Here is a 20,290-nt window from a genome sequence, read left to right as displayed (position 1 = left end):
AGTAGGAGTATTTCCTGAGTCTCCTGGTGAATAGGTATCCTTTATTAGCCAGGAAGAGGTTTACCAGTAAAAGCATTAGTCAGAGACAAGAAGATATTAAAGAAAGAAAGAAAAAAATAATCTGATAAACACATTACGAGGGATCTGATGAAAACTGGCATTTAATATATATATATATATATATATATATATATATATATAAAAAGGAATCAGCACTTATATTGAAAGACATAAAGGCAACGTATTATTTTGATGATTTTATTGTTTTTTTAATCTTCAAAATTTTCTGCCATGAGACAGGAATGCATGATAGATAGAAATGGCTCAAACATCTTCACATGAAACACTCTGAATCATATTTCATTCACAATTATTTGTCTAAAACATCTACAGTGACATAATCCCACCCATTTCCATCCATTATCACAGATTTAATTATCGGTTAAACAGTAGTTGCCAGCAATTGAAAGCTGTAAGGCTTTTTGCATATTAGTAGAGTCTTTTGAACTACAACACAAGAATATCACAACTATAACTCTCACTTTACATGGCAACCCCTAAGCGATAGATGTTTCCAAATGACATGTGTTGCTTATGTGGAGTTCATAAAAATGATAGAGAGAGCTCTGTGCCTCACTGGCTTTGATAAACCCTTTTTTCTTTATTAGAATTATTTTCTCACCTTACAGCATATTCCTCATTTGAAACCATATAATTTGATGAGCTGATCTTTATCTTCAGTCACTATTATTGGGCAAAACTGTAAGTCAGACACACTAGAGCTCTCCAATAAAATACTATGTACAGAGCACAGTTTAAGCAGTTGGGTTGCTTGGAATCCACATCTCCCTTCATTTGAAGAGAATTATTTTGAGGTTTTCTGGAACTGTTGTAAACAAGAGGATATTTTATATATTCATATATATTCATATATATATATATATATATATATATATAAAAATATATATATTTTTATAAATATCCTTTGGGAGTCCATTTGAGTTTTTTGATCTTACCAAATGATGACTAAATACCTGATCTGTAGCATTACTCCTGAGAAGATACTAGAAAGGGAATGACAGTTTTGATGCACTTTGGAATGGCACAATCACGTAAACGCTCGCACACTTAAGACTTATGAACTCATCCAAAGTTTCTAAACAAGACTTTCTAACTAAAACCTAAAATATCAGCACAATGCAGCAAGTTAAAAAAATTCTATGTAATCAAAATATAAACAAGTACATAGGAAATGCATACTTGTCAGTAAATCTATTTTTTCTTTTTAATGTAGGAAACTTATGTACTTAAGAAACAAATGTAGCTGTCTGACAAGTTTTGTAAAAAAAAAAATTTACTTTCCAAATGCATAACAAATGCCATGATATCCTGTAACTGGCCAGGTATAGCCACATAAGAGCTGCATGGCTTACAGCAACTCGGCGAAAGAAAAATCACCAAAGAGGAAATCTCAAAATACGCAACATTATCTAAATTATTGTGATATTATCATGACTGCTAAAGGAGCCAGTAAAAAAACATTTGCAGTTTATTGATTCTTAAAGTCACCACATAACAGGAAAAAAAAGTAACATCTTACTATACTAATCCCAAGCACCAATTTAACTATATTTATATTTCTCCTAGACATAAGGGAACGATTTCTGCTTGAAGCCTACGTTTAACCCTAGAACCATTAGACTTTTGTTTTCTTGTCATGCATTCTCTTCTGTTCACATCAAGGTCAATATAAAGATTCTTAAGTTTCAAAATATCAAGGCGAGCAATTCTTTGAAAACACAATTGCCTCTTACATTGTAATCAACTTTTAGGTCATCAATAATTCATGAACAAACAGATGTTTTGTTAAGTTCTATGATTAAATAGGTCTATACACAAGGATCAATAAAAACTGTTCCTTGATATGATTTGCATTAGAACGAGCAGCACCTAGGGCAGACAGACTGCAAACATGTCCACACTCCATTAGGAATTAGTAGTGTTAGAAAATTGCATATGTGTTATATCAAGAAGGCAGTTTCACGAACATGGCATTATTCTTGTTTTTCCTTTTTTCATTAAAAAAAGAAAGAACAGCTCCACAAAATTAATTTTTCAGATTTTTTTTATGCACCTGGAAAAACAGCACAGTATTATTCAGCTGGTATTTATTCAGTGCTTCTGTTTGGTGTTAGTACTTCCAGAAAACACTTTCACAAGATTAAGGTGGTTTATTTCAGCTTTTCCTTACAACTAACCTTTTTTCCAGTATTTACATCATGCCACTTCCTGACAGCAATTTCAGAATTAAAAATGAACCTATGGTTTTGTTCCACTACTAACATTGACCAGTTCTTGACAAACTGTCAAGCTGGGCCCTTGGGATAGTTCACATATTGAAACAAAGTCAGACTAAAAAACTCACTGAAACCCAACAGCTGGAGTGGGCATGAATCTCAGCTATTTACCCTCCCCTATTTAAACCCTCTCCCCTTTATGAAAGCACACACACCAACGGAAAATAAAGACCATCTGAGTTTGAAGTGTTAAGACACCGGTGAATTATCTTGCTGGTCTTCAGTAACAGTGGATTCACTTTGCTCCTCACTTGTTTCATTGGATGGTTCTTCGTAGCTTGGCTCACCTGGATCCAGACTGCTCCCTTCACTTTGCTCCTCACTTTGCTCTTCATTGGCCTCCACAGTCTGCTCCAAATTGCTCTCCACACATGTGAGAGAGCTGCCGGTTACGCTTTCATTTTGTGCCATTTCATCAAATGATTGTGAAAGAGGTGCAGGGGACTCTACCACACTTTCACTTGCAGGGATGGGTGTTTTGGTTGTACCAATTTCTACTACAATGTCATTTTGTGGCAAAGTTATCTTCTCCACAAGTCTCCATTGAATAATACTCATGTCTTTCCCTCCAGTTGAAATCAAGTGACCATCGTTATGCGTAAAGCTGACATTTGTCACATGACTGCTGTGAGCACTGTATTTGTGACTGGGGGCCTATTGAAACAAATGGGGGGGGAGAGAGGAATTAACTGTCACAATCTTTTCCTGTTATTTGTTAATATCAAAACACTACAGAAATATCTGCTAGAGTATTCCAAAGAATAATTTATATACACCTACACAAATCTATATTAAATTTCCCGCCCCCCCCCAAGATATACTTTTCTCTTGAGTATTATTACTGAACTGTATAAATTCCAAATTGTAGGAGACTTTTCCACGTTTGGGCTGGCTGTATGTCCTTATGAAATCTGTATCTGGAAAGGGCCAGATAAAAATAGATAACTTTAAAACACCCCGCAACAAATTTAGTTTGCCACCAAGTGGCAAACAAAATTATTTTATAAATAAGTTACTCTCTTCCTACATACTATTATTTTGACAGGGTCCCTGTCTCATTCAGGGCACAGGATGGGCCTGCTATGGGAACCCATCTTACAAATAGCTGAACCATCTGGCATGGAAAATTTCACCCCAAATGATTAAAGTTTGCCAAAGTTGCAAATGAAAACAGGGTCTTATAAGGGGAAGTGTCAGGCACCCGTAACCTTTTCTACCAGCCTTGTCTATAATACACCCCACAGAGTAGTCTAAACTTACCTTTGGCTTAGAGCAGGGATACTGAAAGAGATGGACCTTACAGAAATCATCAGCAACTGCTATCACCTTTCGATTATGGGATCTGACAAGAGCATTTATATCCGTCCCATCTGATCCTTCAGGCCATACTCCTAGGATACAGACACACAGATATATTTAATAACAGTAATTTAAAAACAAAATTTTAAAAAAATCCTGAAACAAAAATATAATCCATGAAACCTAAAATAAGGTTAAAAATAATGCCAAACAATGCATTTATCAAATTAAATTAGGAAACTGAATAGGATATTGAACTCAAGTTTATATTTTGTCATGCCAAGAAAATTTATCTCACTTGCTAAATTGCTATTCAAGACCCCAATCCTGCAAATATGGATGCGCAAGTGCTTAACTTAAAATTCAACTTGTTGCCAAAACAGATAATTCTTAAATGAACACTGTTTGGTACATGTATTCATGTTCTAAAAGTGATGTGAGTTTCTGAAGTATGTAGCAAACTTAAATGCAGCACACTATATTAATTGAAATGTTTGTTTATAAACCATTTTTTGGAGCAAAATAATTATTGTGTAGTGGAACCCTCTTTCTAATGGCAGTATGATTTGAAACAGACCACTGATCAGCATAGTTTGCAGAGAAACTCAGCCTGGACATGTGCCGTATATGAAAACAGTGCTTAAATAAAACAAATACATAGTGAATTGCACGTAAGTGCAAAGCATAGAACTGGTCTGTCTAGACAGAAGAAAAGTAGCATCGTGTTAAGGAACAAAAAAGGAGTACGGAATTAAGAAAAAACAAAAACATGCTCTTGAGCTTCAACATGCAGCAAAAATGGGCTTGCATATCTAAGAGCAAAGCTGGAAAAAGGGTAAACTAAGAATTAAAATATGATACTTTTCTCCATGGTGCCAACTTTTACAACTCGGCCACCACCTGCTGGGTGACTAGGAGTTGTATAAATACGAAGAGCCTTTTTTGTTTTGTTGCATTTTTTAGGCACTGTGATTGCAAAGGATATCAATTATCAAAATAGCCAGGGAAGGCATATCTTCCCACAGCTACAAGCATTGGTTTAGGCCAGTGGTCACCAACTGGTTGATCGCAATCGACTGGTTGATCCTAGATCCTCTGACAGTCAATTGCGATCTCCGGCTGCTAAAAGTCCGGTGGCACAACAGGGCGAAGGCAGGCTCCCTGCCTGCCTTGGCTCCACACTGCTTGCGGAAGCGGCCAGCACATCCCTGTGGCCCTGGGGGAGAAAGGGTGGGCAGGGGTCTCTGCACGCTGCTCCTGCCTGCAAGTTCCACCCCTGCAGCTTCCATTGGCCAGGAACGGGGAACTGCAGCCAATGAGAGCCGTGGGGGCAGTGCTTGCAGGCAGGAACAGTGCGCAGAGTCACAGCATGCTGGCCACTTCTGGGAGCGGCATGGGGCCGGGGCAGGCAGGGAGCTTGCCTTAGCCCCACTGCGCCACTGACCGGGAGCTGCCCGAGGTAAGTGCCGCCTGGGGGCAGCCCGCACCCCTCCTGCACCCCAACCCCCAGCCCTGAAGCCCCCCTCCCAGATACATCACCCCATACCCCTTCCTGCACCCCAACCCCCCTTCCTGGATCCTGAAACCCTGCCCCGAGCTCCCTCCTGGAGCTAGCACCGCTTACCCCCTCCTGCACCCCAACACTCTGCCCCAGCTGGAGTCCCCTCCTGTACCAAAACTCCCTCCCAGAGCTTGCACCCCTCACCCTCTCCTTCACCCCAACCCCCTGCCTCAGGCTCAGCCCGGAGCCTGATCCCATACTCCGAACCCCTGAGCCCCAGCCCAGAGCCCGCCCAAACCCCAACTCCCTGCCCCAGCCCGGGGAAAGTGAGAGAGGGTGGAGGAGAGCCAGTGACGGAGGGAGGGGGGGATGGAGTGAGTGGGGTGGGGCCTCAAGGAAGGGGAGGGGTCGATTCTGGGTTGCACTTAAATTCAAGAAGTGATCTTGTGCGTAAAAAGGTTGGAGACCACTGATTTAGGCATTAAAAATACTTCCACGATTTCTTTGTATCACCAAGACAGAAACATCAGGGAACTCCAAGTAAACTGTAGGTTGAATGCCAGCCTGAAAGTTGTACAGCATTATATTTTCAACACTGCAAATTTTCTCAAAGTAAACAACTTGTTCACATCTGAAATTGTTATAAAAAACAACACCTCTTTCACTAGTTTATATGAAGGTTGTTTGTGACACTTTTCACTGGGTCAGGAAATTTTATCTAGAAGATTAGAAGCCATGGGACAACTAAAGGTATGCCTAATTCTTCACTCTTTAAGGAAAGAGGAGGGAGCCTGGCCAGTATTGGAGGATCTTTGATGCAAGCAAACGTTACTGTGGATAAATTACCAAAATGAACAACATGAATTGCTAAGGAAATTTGTTAGGCAATATTTTGAATGTCTCAACAGTAATGATGATGTCTGTCTCATAAATAAATATCTCAAGAATCTTCAAGCAGCTAGAACTAAATTGATTGATCTTAAAATACCTTTTTAATCTATTAATATAGTATAACCAGCAGGTGGGGCTAATAAATTAACTTTAGAGTACACTCAAAACTCTGCTGCAGACATTTCTTTGAAGTTTATATTTAGGAGCCTAAATAAAGAATTTTCTTAAGCAACAACTCTACAATGTTATCTGCTTCCTGAAATTACAGATGCGATTCTAGACAGATGTTGACCAGAGAGCTATACTATGTTCCCCTTCTTAATTTATAATGAGAGTGAGGGCTCTATTGTATACACCAGTTTGATATTAGCAGTCTTAAACAAAAAGATAATCTGTTTTAACAAACTGGTAGGATTTTTCCTTTCAAGGTTTCAGGGAAGTATGATGAGAGTAACCCATCAACGTGGCTGACAGGGTAAAAAATAAAAGGAAGTATCAAATGTTTAAAAACTTTTAAGAATAGCGATGTTTATATTATTACTATTATTTTGTATTGACAGAATAAGTAGTCCCTATAAGATATTGTCCTTTTGTGCTGTCACTGTAACAGACACGAGACAGTCCATGGCTAAAAAAAGCTTACAATCTGAACAGAGAAAAGTCAAAGGAAGGTACGGGAAACATGCCCTGAGAGGTGAAGTGACTTGCTCAGCATCACAGCAGCTCAGTGGCTGAACGAGGAATAGAACTCATGTCTCATGCTAGGTGATGATGCTTTAATTTGAGACTAAGCCATTGGTCCTGGATGTTTTTAAGGGCCAGGAATGCCCAACAGTAGAAAATTAAAACATGATGGGCCTGGAACTTTTAAGTTTGCAATTACACCTTGAAGATGACAAATGATTTTTGGCAGAATAACTGATGTCACGCTATTTGCTGTGCTCACTTTATTTTTAAACACACAAGTGAGTCACTGGTGGATATTTCATTCAGAAGTATCACTCAGATTTCACTTTCCATTGTGAACCCAAGACCCCTTAGAACTCCGAAGAATCTGAGAGCTGTTAAGTTTAATAAAAAACTTTAGTACATAATAGTAAAAGTGCATAATAATCTGGATGGAATGGAGATAAAACCAGAAACTCTGACCAGAATTACCAGCAACTGAAATGAAGTTTAAAATACACAAGAGAAAGAAAGGGCCTGGATGGCATAGGGTACTGGTAATGAGATACAGAGCTGTTCATCTGCATGTCATCTCAACTGAATTTGCCCAGGTCATCACTCGCTCCTATCTGATGGCTGCTAAGTAGAATGAGCTGGTGGTCTAAATCCAAACCAGAGTGAATAGGTGTTCAAATCATACAGATACTGGTACAACCACAACTGACTTTCTTGCACGCAATGTTACCAGTATAGCGAATGACTGATTGAGCATGGAAACAGAATTCCTCTTGCATCTCCAGACATTGTCCCTTTATATCCAGAAGAAGGGCACCTCTGAGAAAGAGCAGGGAATTGGATACAGCTGCTGCCCATATTGTATCTGCTATGCTGCTAAATGTAGTGCTGCTGTAGGTTTAGGGCTTGCAAGATGGCATCTTTCATTAACTCAAAATATAAAGTAGAAAAAATGTCAAAGGAGTGCCTCAGATCCAATCATAACATCACAGGGGGTAAAGGCCTGATTCAGTCCGTCTTCCTCCTTTAAAGTATTTCATTGCTCACTGACCAGGACATTATGCTCTTGTGAAAATGCTGAAAGCTTGGTTCCTTGCACTTCCTCATTGCTACCTGATGAATCTCCTGTGAGCCACTAACAATACCCATTCCTTCATGGTACAGTTTCCACTCTTTCAGTATTTGCTCCATAACAGCAAAGAAAGTTAGGAAATCAAAGTTGCAGACAAATATCGTTAACCAATCCAGTCTTACACACTCAGAGCTTCAGGAGAAAGCAGCCATCTGCTCTGAATGCCATCAACAGAGATTGGATAAACATGTGCGTGTATAACATTACATTAGCCTGAAAAATTAACAGGAGCCAGAATCCTGATCAAAATACCAAGAAGCAGCAGTGTAGGTATCTGTTCACCTACACCAGAGGGATGTTCCAGCATATCTCAACTGTCCACCTCTAAAGAGAAAGGACTGTAGGTCTTCAATTATAAAGACCAAACTGTCAGGTGCCTGGCTTATTTGACGTACAAGGGCATCACTGTAGCCACCAACTTAAATGTAGCTCTTCTAGAGCACTTGCGTATTAAGGAGATCCTCTCAGAGGGGGTATGTGGTCACCATCAAAGGCTACATGAAGAGTAAGCATTCAGAAAAAAACATTTCTCTATTTTCTTCCTTCCAGCAAATAAATTGGCATTGAAAACTGAACTCCCACTAGCCAAGAAGAAAAGCTTTGCACGCTCTTTTCTCTCATTCCCAAGAATTTACTGACTTGCTTCTACCTACTTTTTATGTTTCATATAAGTGTGAACACCAGAGGCAGATCTTTTGTGCTAGTGGTGAATGTGAAACATTTAGCACCCTGCTAACATGATTTGGTTCACAACACTGGCAGGTTGAACAATATCTCTCAACACTTCTCAGAAGGGCTCTCACTTAGGACTGACAGAATGCCATTTTGCAGAAAATAACTTGAACTATTCAGCCACAGCCCTGAGTTTTGGCATAAAAATCACACATAACACTGTCCGTTCTTTACATTTTTGTAGATTTGTTTTAAAAAATCTGTTTCATTTTTTAAAGCACTCCTCTTTTGCAGACATAGGGCACATTTCTTTTCTTTGATTGTAGTCCTCAAATGGTGTAGCCACCCTTCTGAGTCATGGACGACACAGTACAGAGTATACACCTCAGATCTTCACTGTACTGTCTCTCCTCCCCATTCCCATCCCCAGTACCATCTCTCAAAACACAAAAGTTCATGGCTCAAGGCCCAAACTCCGGAGTCTACAATGAGTAGAACAAAAAAATCCCAAACCTTTAATATTAAATGGAAGATGAATATGTATTATCTATGGAGAATATCTACCTTCAAAGAGCTACATCCTGCTTAAGATTGATCACAAGACCAGTACTGCGGTCAGTCTCCTGGGATGGTGTATCAGACATAAGGGAATTGTTGGGGGTATCTGATAATAATACTACCAGGAGGTAACTGAAGCAATTCTGTACTGACATTCCAATTACTGTCCATGATCATTAATCAAGTATTTCCAATTATAAAATCTAGCATAATAGAGGTTAAACAAAATGAAGGATAAAAGCAAGTTAAAAGCAAGTTAAATGGTACTTACCAAACACTTGAAACCCTAGCACACAAGTGTACGTCGTCCAATCTATGTCCTTACAATCTGAACGATTCCTGATAAGTTTACAGCCACTTGGAATGTCCCCTTTAAAAGAAGTGAATTAACAGTAATGGCATATGAATTAGATCCACCTATTTTGTTCCTTGAAGACACTAAGAATGTTGGAGAAACTAATTAATTGCAATTTTTTAAACCATTTTTGAATCATTCTGGAAAGCCAATGACAAGGCGAGCACTAGATTCCTCCATTGTGGGAGAGATCCTTCACCAAATTCCAAGTACTTCTGAGCTTTATTTTGGACCCAAGAGCCTGACTCTTCTCTCATTTACACTGGTTTTACACTTGTGTATCTCCAACAACTTCAATTTCACCTTCCATTACTTCTAATTTACAATGGCCTAAGATCAGAATTGGGACCTAACTCCCACCCCTTATTCCTTTGCTCCCTCATTAAGTGCTTTATAAAATGTTTCAACATCTCAGACCTCATGCTGCCAGACCCCATACTTGCTAGAATTAGCAGTCAGTCACTCACTCAAGAAGTTTACTTTAAAAATCATGATTCTGGGTAGTGAGGAACCATTTGTCATGGGAGTCTCAATCCCCTTTCACCTTGTAACCAGAAAGGGAATGATTCTGTCTTTCAGTTCAGCAGTTTGGCATTGATGGATTGTAGCCCTTCACCTCATTGCACAGATAATTACAGTCACAGAAACTTTGGGCAGATTCAGATACAGAACTCTCAGCTCACAGCTGAGTTGTAATCGGTGGAATAGACCTGTGAAGGTGCAGACATTTTTCATATCTGAGGGGTGGTTCTTCATGCTTGTAAAGAAAGAGGAGCCACAACCCATCAATTCCAGACTGATGACTTCCTTCAAATAGAATAGGTGGGAAAATCTATTTTTTAAAATAGATTAAAACGTCTGTGCTCTGACCAGCTCACCTTGCTTTAGGTGTGATACTGCATAGTTGTTAGATACATCTACTAGGTAAATAAATACATACATTTAGAAAATCAGAAGGTATGCCAACGCTATTACTATACAGCTAAATAAATCCTGTTATTGGTTCAAGCTTTTCTCTTTCAAATCTTACACACTTCAATAGATCACACTGTTGATACAAAATAGACAACGTATACATACTATTTTCGAAGTGCAAAACCTTTTGGAGCAACATCACAACCTAGTGCCACTTGTTCTGTAAATTCTAAGTTGTTATCCTGATTTATGACCTTGTAGAGAAGTAAACTATATTTGGAAGTGCCATTAGGTAATACTCAGCTCTGAATAATATCAGGTTACAAAAGTTCAAATTAGTTCCTTTGTCAGAAAGCATTTTGCACAGACAGCCCTGACCACATACATTCTTCCATGTATTATGATTGCTAAGGCAAATTTCTGTCCAGTACATATAATTTAATTTCATACTTACAGTATAGTATTTCATAGTCTCCTGAGTTTGACATTATATACTTGTTGTCCGGGGACCAGTCAAGGTGTGTAATATAGCTGGAATGTCCCTAAAGAATAACACAATAATGCCAACATGAAACTTTTAATTTAAAACATAAACTTGTCCAGTGATGGCTTAAAAATTAACAAGGCATAGGATAATTAAAATCAGAAGTAGTAATGAGTTGTTCTTTTTCCAGGATCTGTTGCAAACATTTGCATTCCTGTAAAGATTCTCATTACACAGAGAAACATTTGCCAATGACTAAACAAACATGAATCTGGCAAAGTGCCTTTCCTGTAACCTATTAGAGTTTCAGAGTAAAGTGGATTTTTCCTTGGTAATAATATTGTCCCTTCATGGTACAAATTAATCCAAGCAGACAAGTTGTTCAAGTGTGGATGAGTTCATGAAACGACAGAGCAGAGCTCTACTTACAACCAGTCAATTAGGAAAAACAAATCATGTTGAATTGTCTTTTGATAGGGCAATGAGACTAAATGCATGAATTTGCATTACTAAAGGTAGAGGAAAATGGCAGATTTTCAGAAGTTCTCAGCACTCTCAGTTGCAACTGGGTTTTTAGACAAGCCTAGCTCCTGTTTAGGCACTTGAGTAAGTAGCTGGATTTTCAGAAATGTACAGCTGCCAGGAGCTGAGCTCTTGTGAAAATTCAGCCTAGTGGGAGCTACTGGTGCTGGGCTCTCTTGGAAATGTGGCCCACAAACCTTAGCAATACAGAACACTGATTCTCTGATGAACAAAGAATTCCAATAGCTGCCTCCTACTTTTCTCTTTTAAGGAAGATGAAATGATTACAAATAAATGAGCTCGAAGTCTTATAAACATTGCTTTTATAAATCAGGCAGATTCAACACCACAAAGAAGCCAGCATAGACTCACGGGAAGCTCACTTATTTTTACACTGTCCATGCTGCAGCAAGTTGAACTTTTCATACAATTTTGCCAATAATCTTGCATTCTGCTACCAGTTCTTATTTTTATGGAACAGCACTGTAAACTACTCAAAAGGGCTCAAAATTCCCCTTTATATTCCTTTAATAAGCTCATTCTAGGCAGCCCCAGGCTAGCACAAAGGGAAGGAAAAGGAATACTACATTTGTTCAGGTGGTAGAAAATCAATCCAGAAGTTGCAATAAAAAAAAAAGAAGCTTTTTATTTGGAAATGGTTCACAACTCTGAACAGTCTCTGGGTAAGTTATAAATCCACACTGAAACTCAGAAACATGACAGATATGTAATACAGACCAATTCTTAAATGACTGCAGAAAAAAACAAGGTGGGTGAGGTAATATCTTGAAAGGCTGCAGATTACAGAGCTCAGGATTTGTATGCTCTGTGTTTATTAAGAAAGCTGCACCTGACCCCTGCTTTATGTTTTGATCTAGCCTCGTCAATTAACACCTTTATAAAAAGCACACCTGCACAGTTGTAATTTCAGATTACTGCACTGCAGATTTTAAATCCCTCCAGATCATCTATATTATTACACTGATCAAGTTATAATAAGAAATCCAACTGCAGAATGAAATCATAACTTTATAACTGATTTCTGAAAAACAAGGTTTTTCTTGTGCATGGCTACATTACACTGAAACCTCCACTTAAATACAACCTTTAACATGCAATTCTGTTTCTAAAGGGACCAATTTAAAGTCCCTTTAAAGTCAAGGATTCAAGTACACTTCTGTTTGACCTTTAGTAAACGTCTACTTCTGCTAGGCCACTGACATTGCTGGTTTCTTGGACTGCCAGCTAACGCTGGTTTTGCTGTATTTAGTTTTGAACAAGTATGATTTTTATTAGATTGTAAATCTACAGCAAGTTGATATGGAAAACTACAGAAAGATAAATATATACTATAGCCTTAAGAAAACACTTTGAACTAGCAAATATAATTTAACCAAGAGTTTTCGATTTGAGCAAAACTCTTGCAGGAAAAATTCAAGTTACAATATACACAGGGATATGAGCTATCAGATTAATTTGCTGTGAATATTGTTCTTTTTCTAATAACGATTGCTCTTGTCACCAGTCAGCTACAAATACACTGCACAAGAGGGCCTAATCCTACAATGCTTAATCACACAAATAACCCCGCCTCCCATTGACTCTAATGAGACTATTTGCACAAATAAAGATTACTCACTTGAGGAAAGGTTGTGGAATCAGGCCACAGCACTATTTAAACAATGGCTGTATGGCTAATTTTAAGGTTTTAACCACGCCAATGGGCACAGTCCTGGGAAGCTGCATCACTCCATGATGAGTTCTGGGACCACATTTGCGGCTACACCCTAACAGTGTCTGCACCATATTCCCCTAGTTTGACTGTCCACTGGCAGGGGTGGGGGTGGAGGGCATTGCCCCACCTTTTTCTCCACATTGTTGTGGCAATATGCACCCCTGGCAGAATTATGAAGGGGACAGCTCCTGCAATCCCCTGAACACAAGAACTGTGAGTGTGATGTGATGGGTAATGGGGTAGGAGCCTCCTTGTGTGCTTCCCCTTCCTATTCATCTCTGTGTTCGAGCCAAACACAATCTGGCCCTGGAAATCTGCATCTACATAGTATAGCGGCAAAATTAATTAACCAAGTTAATATCAAAGTATTCATTAGAATTAGTTAACAAGATTAGTCAAACCAGATTACAACTGAAATCTTGTATTCAAATGAGCCTTTCTTTACATAGCATTAAAACGAAGTAACTCTAGCCAAATTATATGCTCTAGCCAAATCTTGTGTAAAACATGAATTGTAACATCAGTCAGCATTGCTGAGTGTGCTTTGTAATGGAGCACTTTGTTTCAGTCTTCTGACAAAATCCAAAACTACTATCTTACTTTTTCAGATGTTAAAGTTGATTTAAATCATGTATGTGTCAGCATTTAGTTTACAGCCCTCGACTTTCCTAAGTATTTAGAATACTTTGGCAAACATCCACAATGCAAGGTTGATGGATCAATAGCTAGCATTATGAGCATAACCTTATATATCCGTCACTAATCCCCGCTATTTGCCCTACAGCATGTGCATATTCAACTAGTGCCAAAACACAAAGTCACTCTTCCCTGTGTACACAAGGTCATCAGTGTAACTGATAAACCCACACTCATGGTAACCTTTATGTTAAAGACCCTTAGGCCTGATCCTGTTCTTATTTAAGTTAATGTCAAAATTCACTGGAGCAGGTTCTCGATATTCATGAATGAACCTTACACTTGTGGAGAGAGAATGTGGTGATGGCTTTATTAATTTCATATATATTTCCATCTGTAAATGTATCTCTAGGGGGTATATCTACTTAACATTTCTGAAAAAATCCAAAAGATATCCAGGCCTTAGTCCATATAATGGAGTCTGTAATTTTGTGAACGGGTTCCTAACACCTTGACAGGTAAGGACAAAGTTAAATTATCCTTACAGACCAAAGAAGAGTAAAACTTGGTTCCTGTTTCCCTCCCCTACTGCATAGTCTTCCACCTCTTCTTCCCTCTCCTTTCCTTAATGAACCTCCCCCATATCCACCAGAAGATGGCCTCCCCACCTCCATTCATCCTCTAGTCTAGTGCATGGCATTGAGGACAGTCTCTCTGCCCCATCTCCCTCTGCAGATATGTGTTCCTATGACTCAGGACCTGGCACATGGTCCCTCCCAGTGAGCCCTCTTCTTAGCAGCCACACAATGTATCCTTTGAAGTTCCTACATAAATATCAGTGATGGCTGCTGAGTTTCTTGCAAAATTATACAGCACGTATATAAAGATATATTTATCATTCTGCTCTCCGACCTGCCACAGCATCCCCTACAGCACTTGCTACATTTAGGAAAATGACTAGTCCTGATGATATTATGTACTTTAGGATTAGTCATGGCCTTTGAGGTTATTAATTTATTGTTGATTGACAGATCTATACTGTAGTTGAGAAAAGGCTGCATTGTACTTTATGAGAACTACAATACACTGAAAAAAATTAAACACAAAATGAGACAGGGTTTTTTCCTCTCTTTTTTCAAAACCTTAAAAGTTGCAAACTAACTCCAACATGGAAAAAAAAATTGGACAGCCATTTACTAAATCCTGCCAGACCTTTGGCAGCTGTTAAAATTCCTTGGGGTGGTGGGAGGGTGAACAAAGCTATTGGCAAGGGGACTCTGTGCTGGAAAATCCCTTGAAGCAAGCAACCGTGACAGGATGAATCTAAACATAAAACGCTGTCATAATATTTTAAACAGCACAATTTTATATTCCAATAAAAATCTTCCTTCAACAGCTACCACAGAGAGGCACACTTCCTTTCACACACTGTGCACTTATAACTGGCTATTGAAAATATCTGGCTGGACAGAAGCCTCCCCTTTCACTGCTAATGTTTATCTGCCTCAATGGACACAGGTGGTAAATTCATAATCCACGGATCACAATGTCCACGGCTCAGACTGCAAGTTACCCTACTTTGAAGCAACAGTAAAAATCAAGATGTTTGTGGCCCTGAATGAATAGGTGACAGATAATGATGAATAATAATTAAATCATGCTATAGCATACCCTGAGCACACTTAAAAAGTTCCTTCCAGCTCTGGAGATATTCCCCATTTTAAGTATAGGGAATATCATGAAAACCTTTTCTATATTTCTAGATGTGTAAAGAACATTTTAAGTACACCTCATTTTATTTGGAAATCTACTTGATCTAGACATCTAAGATTAATGATAACCATTCACATTATTATTGCAAACTGTTATGAGTTGCCCATCTCCATAATATTTAGGTGCTCTTCACACGGCTTAAGACTGGGTAAAATGAGACTTCTCAGAAATAAGGAGTGTATAATCCAGCCCCATGATTTGCTGCAGCAATTAACTAGCCAGTTTTAATGGACAGAGATCCGAATTATATTAGCTGCAATGTATAGCTGGGATAGAAATATTGCTTAATTAGGATGCTGTCAGGTGATTCAGAGATGATTTGGTTCTACATAGGACGGAAAGGGACCTCGACAGGTCATTTACTCCAGTCCCCTGCACTCACGGCAGGACTAAATATTATCTAGACCACCCCTGACAGGTGTTTGTTTAACCTGTTCTTAAAAAATTCCAACGATGGAGATTCCACAACCTCCCTAGGCAATTTATTCAGTGCTTAACCACCCTGACTGTTAGGATGTTTTTCCTAATGTACAACCTAAACTGTCCTTGCTTTAATTTAAGCCCCAGAACAATTTTCCCCCCCTTTTCCCTCTAACAAACTTTTATGTACTTTAAAACTGTTATGTCCCCTCTCAGTCTTCTCTTCTCCAAATTAAACAAACATAATTTTTTCAATGTTTTCTAGACCTTTAATCATTTTGGTTGCTGTTCTCTGGAATTTCTCTAATTTGTCCATATCTTTCTTGAAATGTGGCACCCAGAACTGGACACAATACTCCAGTTGAGACCTAATCAGTGCAGAGTAGAGCGGAAGAATTACTTCTTGTGTCTTGCTTACAACACTCCTGCTAATACATCCCAGAATGATGTTTGCTTTTTTTGCAACAGTTTTCAGAGTAACAGCCGTGTTAGTCTGTATTCGCAAAAAGAAAAGGAGTACTTGTGGCACCTTAGAGACTAACCAATTTATTTGAGCATAAGCTTCGTGAGCTACAGCTCAGCATCCGATGAAGTGAAAGCTTATGCTCAAATAAATTGGTTAGTCTCTAAGGTGCCACAAGTACTCCTTTTCTTTTTGCAACAGTGTTCTACTGTTGACTCATATTTAGCTTGTGATCCACTATGACCCCTAGATCCCTTTCTGCTGTACTCATTCCTAGGCAGTCATTTCCCATTTTGTATGTGTGCAACTGATTGGTCCTTCCTAAGTGGAGTTCTTTGCATTTGTCCTTTTTGAATTTCATCCTATTTACTTCAGACCATTTCTCCAGCTTGTCCAGATCACTTTGAATTTTTATCCTATCCTCCAAAGCACTTGCAACCCCTCCCAGCTTGGTATCCTCCGCAAACTATAAGTGTACTCTCTATGCCATTATCTAAATCATTGATGAAGCTATTGAACAAAATTGGACCCAGAACCCTACATTCAAAAATAAAACAATGTAAAACTTTAGAGCAGGGGTGGCCAACTTGTGGCTCTGGAGCCACATGCGGCTCTTCAGAAATTAATATGCATCTCCTTCTATAGGCACCAACTCTGGGGCTGGAGCTATAGGCGCCAACTTTCCAATGTGCTGGGGGGGGTGCTCACTGCTCAGCCCCTGGCTCTGCCACAGGCCCTGCCCCCACTCCACCCCTTCCTGCCCCGTCTCCTGAGCCTACAGTGCTCCCCCTCCTTCACTCCTCCCCCTCCCTCCCAGGCCTCCTGCACGCCATGAAACAGCTGATCGGGAGGTATAGGGAGGGAGCATGAGGCGCTGATCGGTGGGGCTGTTGGTGGGTGGGAGGCGCTGGGAGCAGGGTGGGGGAGCTGCTGATGTATTACAATTTGGCAATGTACACTGGTAAATTCTGGCTCCTTCTCAGGCTCAGGTTGGCCACTCCTGCTTTAGAGCCTACAAGTCCACTCCGTCCTAATTCTTGGTCAGGCAATCACTCAGACAAACAAGGTTGGTTACAATTTGCAGGAGTTAATGCTGACTGCTTCTTGTTTACAATGTCACCTGAAAGTGAGAACAGACGTTCGCATAGCACTGTTGTAGCTGGCGTTGCAAGATATTTATGTGCCAGATGCGCTAAAGATTCATATGTCCCTTCATGCTTCAACCACCATTCCAAAGGACATGCTTCCATCCTGATGACGGGGTCTGCTTGATAACGATCCAAAGCAGTACTGACTGACACATGTTCATTTTCATCATCTAAGCCAGATGTCACCAACAGAAGGTTGATTTTCTTTTTTGGTGGTTTGGGTTCTGTAGTTTCCGCATCAGAGTGTTGCTCTTTTAAGACTTCAGAAAACATGCTCCACCCCTCGTCCCTCTCAGATTTTGGACAGCACTTCAGATTCTTAAACCTAGGGTCAAGTGCTGTAGCTATTTTTAGAACTCTCGCATCGGTACCTTTGCGTTTTGTCAAATCTGCTGTGACAGTGTTCTTAAAACGAACAAGTGCTGGGTCATCATCCGAGACTGCTATAACATGAAATATATGGCAGAATGCGGGTAAAACAGAGCAGGGGACATACAATTCTCCCCCAAGGAGTTCGGTCTCAAATTTAATTGACGCATTATTTTTTTAACGAGAACCATGGAGCATGGAAGCATGTCCTATGGAATAGTGGCCAAAGCATGAAGGGGCATAAAATGTTTAGCATATCTGGCATGTAAATACCTTGCAACGCTGGCTACAAAAGTGCCATGTGAACACCTGTTCTCACTTTCAGGTGATACTGTAAATAAGAAGCAGGCAGCAGTATCTCCTGTCTTTGTAAACAAACTTATTTGTCTTAGTGATTGGCAGAATAAGAAGTAGGACTGAGTGGACCTGTAGGCTATAAAGTTTTACACTGTTTCGTTTTTGAGTGCAGTTATGTAACCAAAAAAAATCTGCATTTCTAAGTTACACTTTCATGAAAAAGAGTTTGCTCTTCAGTACTTGTATGAGGTGAATTCAAAAATACTATTTCTTTTATCATTTTTACAGTGAATATATTTGTAATCACAAATAATAATATAAAGTGAGCACTGTGCACTTTGTATTCTGGGCGTTGTAATTGAAATCAATATTGAAAATGGAGAAAAAAAATCCAAAAATATTAAAAAAACTTCAATTCTTGTTTTATTGTTAGAAGTGCGATTAATTGCGATTACTTTTTTTGAGTTAATGGCGTAAGTTAACTGCGATTAATTGACAGCCCTAGTTCAAATATAAAAACACTTCTGGATGGATTTAAACAATGCTTACCAGCTAGAAGAAATGAATGGTGGCTGATTGTCAGAAGGAATTACTTATATAACCTGGGGATCACCTGCCAGGCTGTGGTATGAAACGCCCCCCCACACCCTTCTGCCAAAAAAACCAAAAAACAAACAAACAAACAAAAAAAACACGTTGGTGCCAGAGGACATATACTAGCCAGGAAGGTGTTCAAAGCCTTGAACATAACCAGATCCCTCCCTGTTAAATACCAGCTTAATATATATCCACCCCTTTGCTGGCAGCCAGCGGAGAGGAATACAGGATGCATGTAATATGATCATAGGATGGTTGCTCAGTCCAGTAAGCCAATGTGCTGCTGCATTCTGCACAAGCCGAAAGAGGCATAGAAGCCCTGCTAAGAGGGAACTGAGCTTTGTAATTACAAGATCATGTGCTGCTGTTGAAAAATGACTGTGGAATAAATAAGGGTGCAGGCTGCAGAAGTTGTGCAGCTGAAACACTGTCAAATAACAGCAAAACACGACTTTCCATGCAAATAGCATAGCAGAAAGAAATCTGAGGTTCTTAACGTGGAAAACTACAAGGGACATGAAAAGGGAGAGAGCAGCAACTATCTAGTAGCAAGACTTCTCCCTTCCCCAAGCAGACCTGAATATCTAGTAGGCAATATTATCCGGTCATTTATCCATGTCAAAAGGTGAACTAGAAAAGATTTTGTTAAGAGATCTTCTCTCTCTCTGTACATGTACGTGTACACACCCACACTCACACATGCCCTTGGGCAATCTGAAAGATAACACAGAGCCATAATGGATGCTGAACTGTAAATACAACAGTGACCATACATCAACATCATTGACTGACTTCTGTTTTCCCCAACAAAGGATTAAGCTTTGTGTGTTCTTGTACTTATTCAAAAGAAAGTGAAACCAAATGAGATTATAACATTAAAGAATCTCAGTCTTTTTTCAAAGAAAAATATATTAATAGCAGACAAACTCTCTCCCTTCCCCCTAATTTAAAATTTCTTCAGAAGGGGCCAACATATACTGTATATACATTTGCTTCAACAGCTGAAACTTGTGGCGAATAGAGTGCTGTCTGCTGATTAGAGCAGAGAACTGGGAGGACATCAATGTTCCCTCTAATTTTTGACAGTCCGTGTGCGCCAAAAATTTCTTCTGTGCAAATTGTGCTTCTGTGCAAGTTTTTGTGCGCGCGGTGTTTCACCGTGTGCGTGGGGTTTAGGATCTGTGTACGCACGCACACAACTTAGAGGGAACAGTGGAGGACATACTTTTATAGTTTGGGACATACCACTCACTGACTGTGTAACAGGACCCTATACTTCTTGTGCTGCCTATAATCCAGATGGTTAGAAATACATATCCTATCTCAGCTGAACATCCCTTGTTAATAACAACACATCTCAGGAAAGACGCAGTGTATATTACTGCAGGGCATGCTAATACCCATTAAGATTTGCTCAGTTTTTCCACTACAAATATAATATTTCAATAAAAAACCCTACCTGGCACATTAATTTTGGGCATGAGT

The 20,290-nt window shown here is 39.4% G+C and overlaps 1 protein-coding gene across 4 annotated transcripts in view; it reads right to left on the bottom strand.

Moving 5' to 3' along the window:
* Window positions 1-244: 244 nt before the first annotated feature.
* The window catches only part of EML4 (EMAP like 4), a 254,826-nt gene continuing 234,780 nt past the window's right edge, over window positions 245-20,290 (bottom strand). For all 4 annotated transcript variants that reach the window (XM_077813843.1, XM_077813841.1, XM_077813842.1 and 1 more), the window contains 4 exons: window positions 10,816-10,903; window positions 9,363-9,461; window positions 3,618-3,748; window positions 245-3,011 (listed from right to left, as the gene is read on the bottom strand). In XM_077813843.1, the coding sequence (XP_077669969.1) occupies window positions 2,547-3,011; window positions 3,618-3,748; window positions 9,363-9,461; window positions 10,816-10,903 (783 nt within the window). In that variant the 3' untranslated portion in view covers window positions 245-2,546. The remainder of the gene's footprint in view (window positions 3,012-3,617; window positions 3,749-9,362; window positions 9,462-10,815; window positions 10,904-20,290) is intronic.

Source organism: Eretmochelys imbricata, chromosome 3 (genome assembly GCF_965152235.1).
Source record: "Eretmochelys imbricata isolate rEreImb1 chromosome 3, rEreImb1.hap1, whole genome shotgun sequence".
NCBI lineage: Eukaryota > Metazoa > Chordata > Testudines > Cheloniidae > Eretmochelys > Eretmochelys imbricata.
The sequence above is the reverse complement of the archived record's forward strand: the minus strand, read 5'-3'. Positions and strand labels throughout refer to the sequence as shown.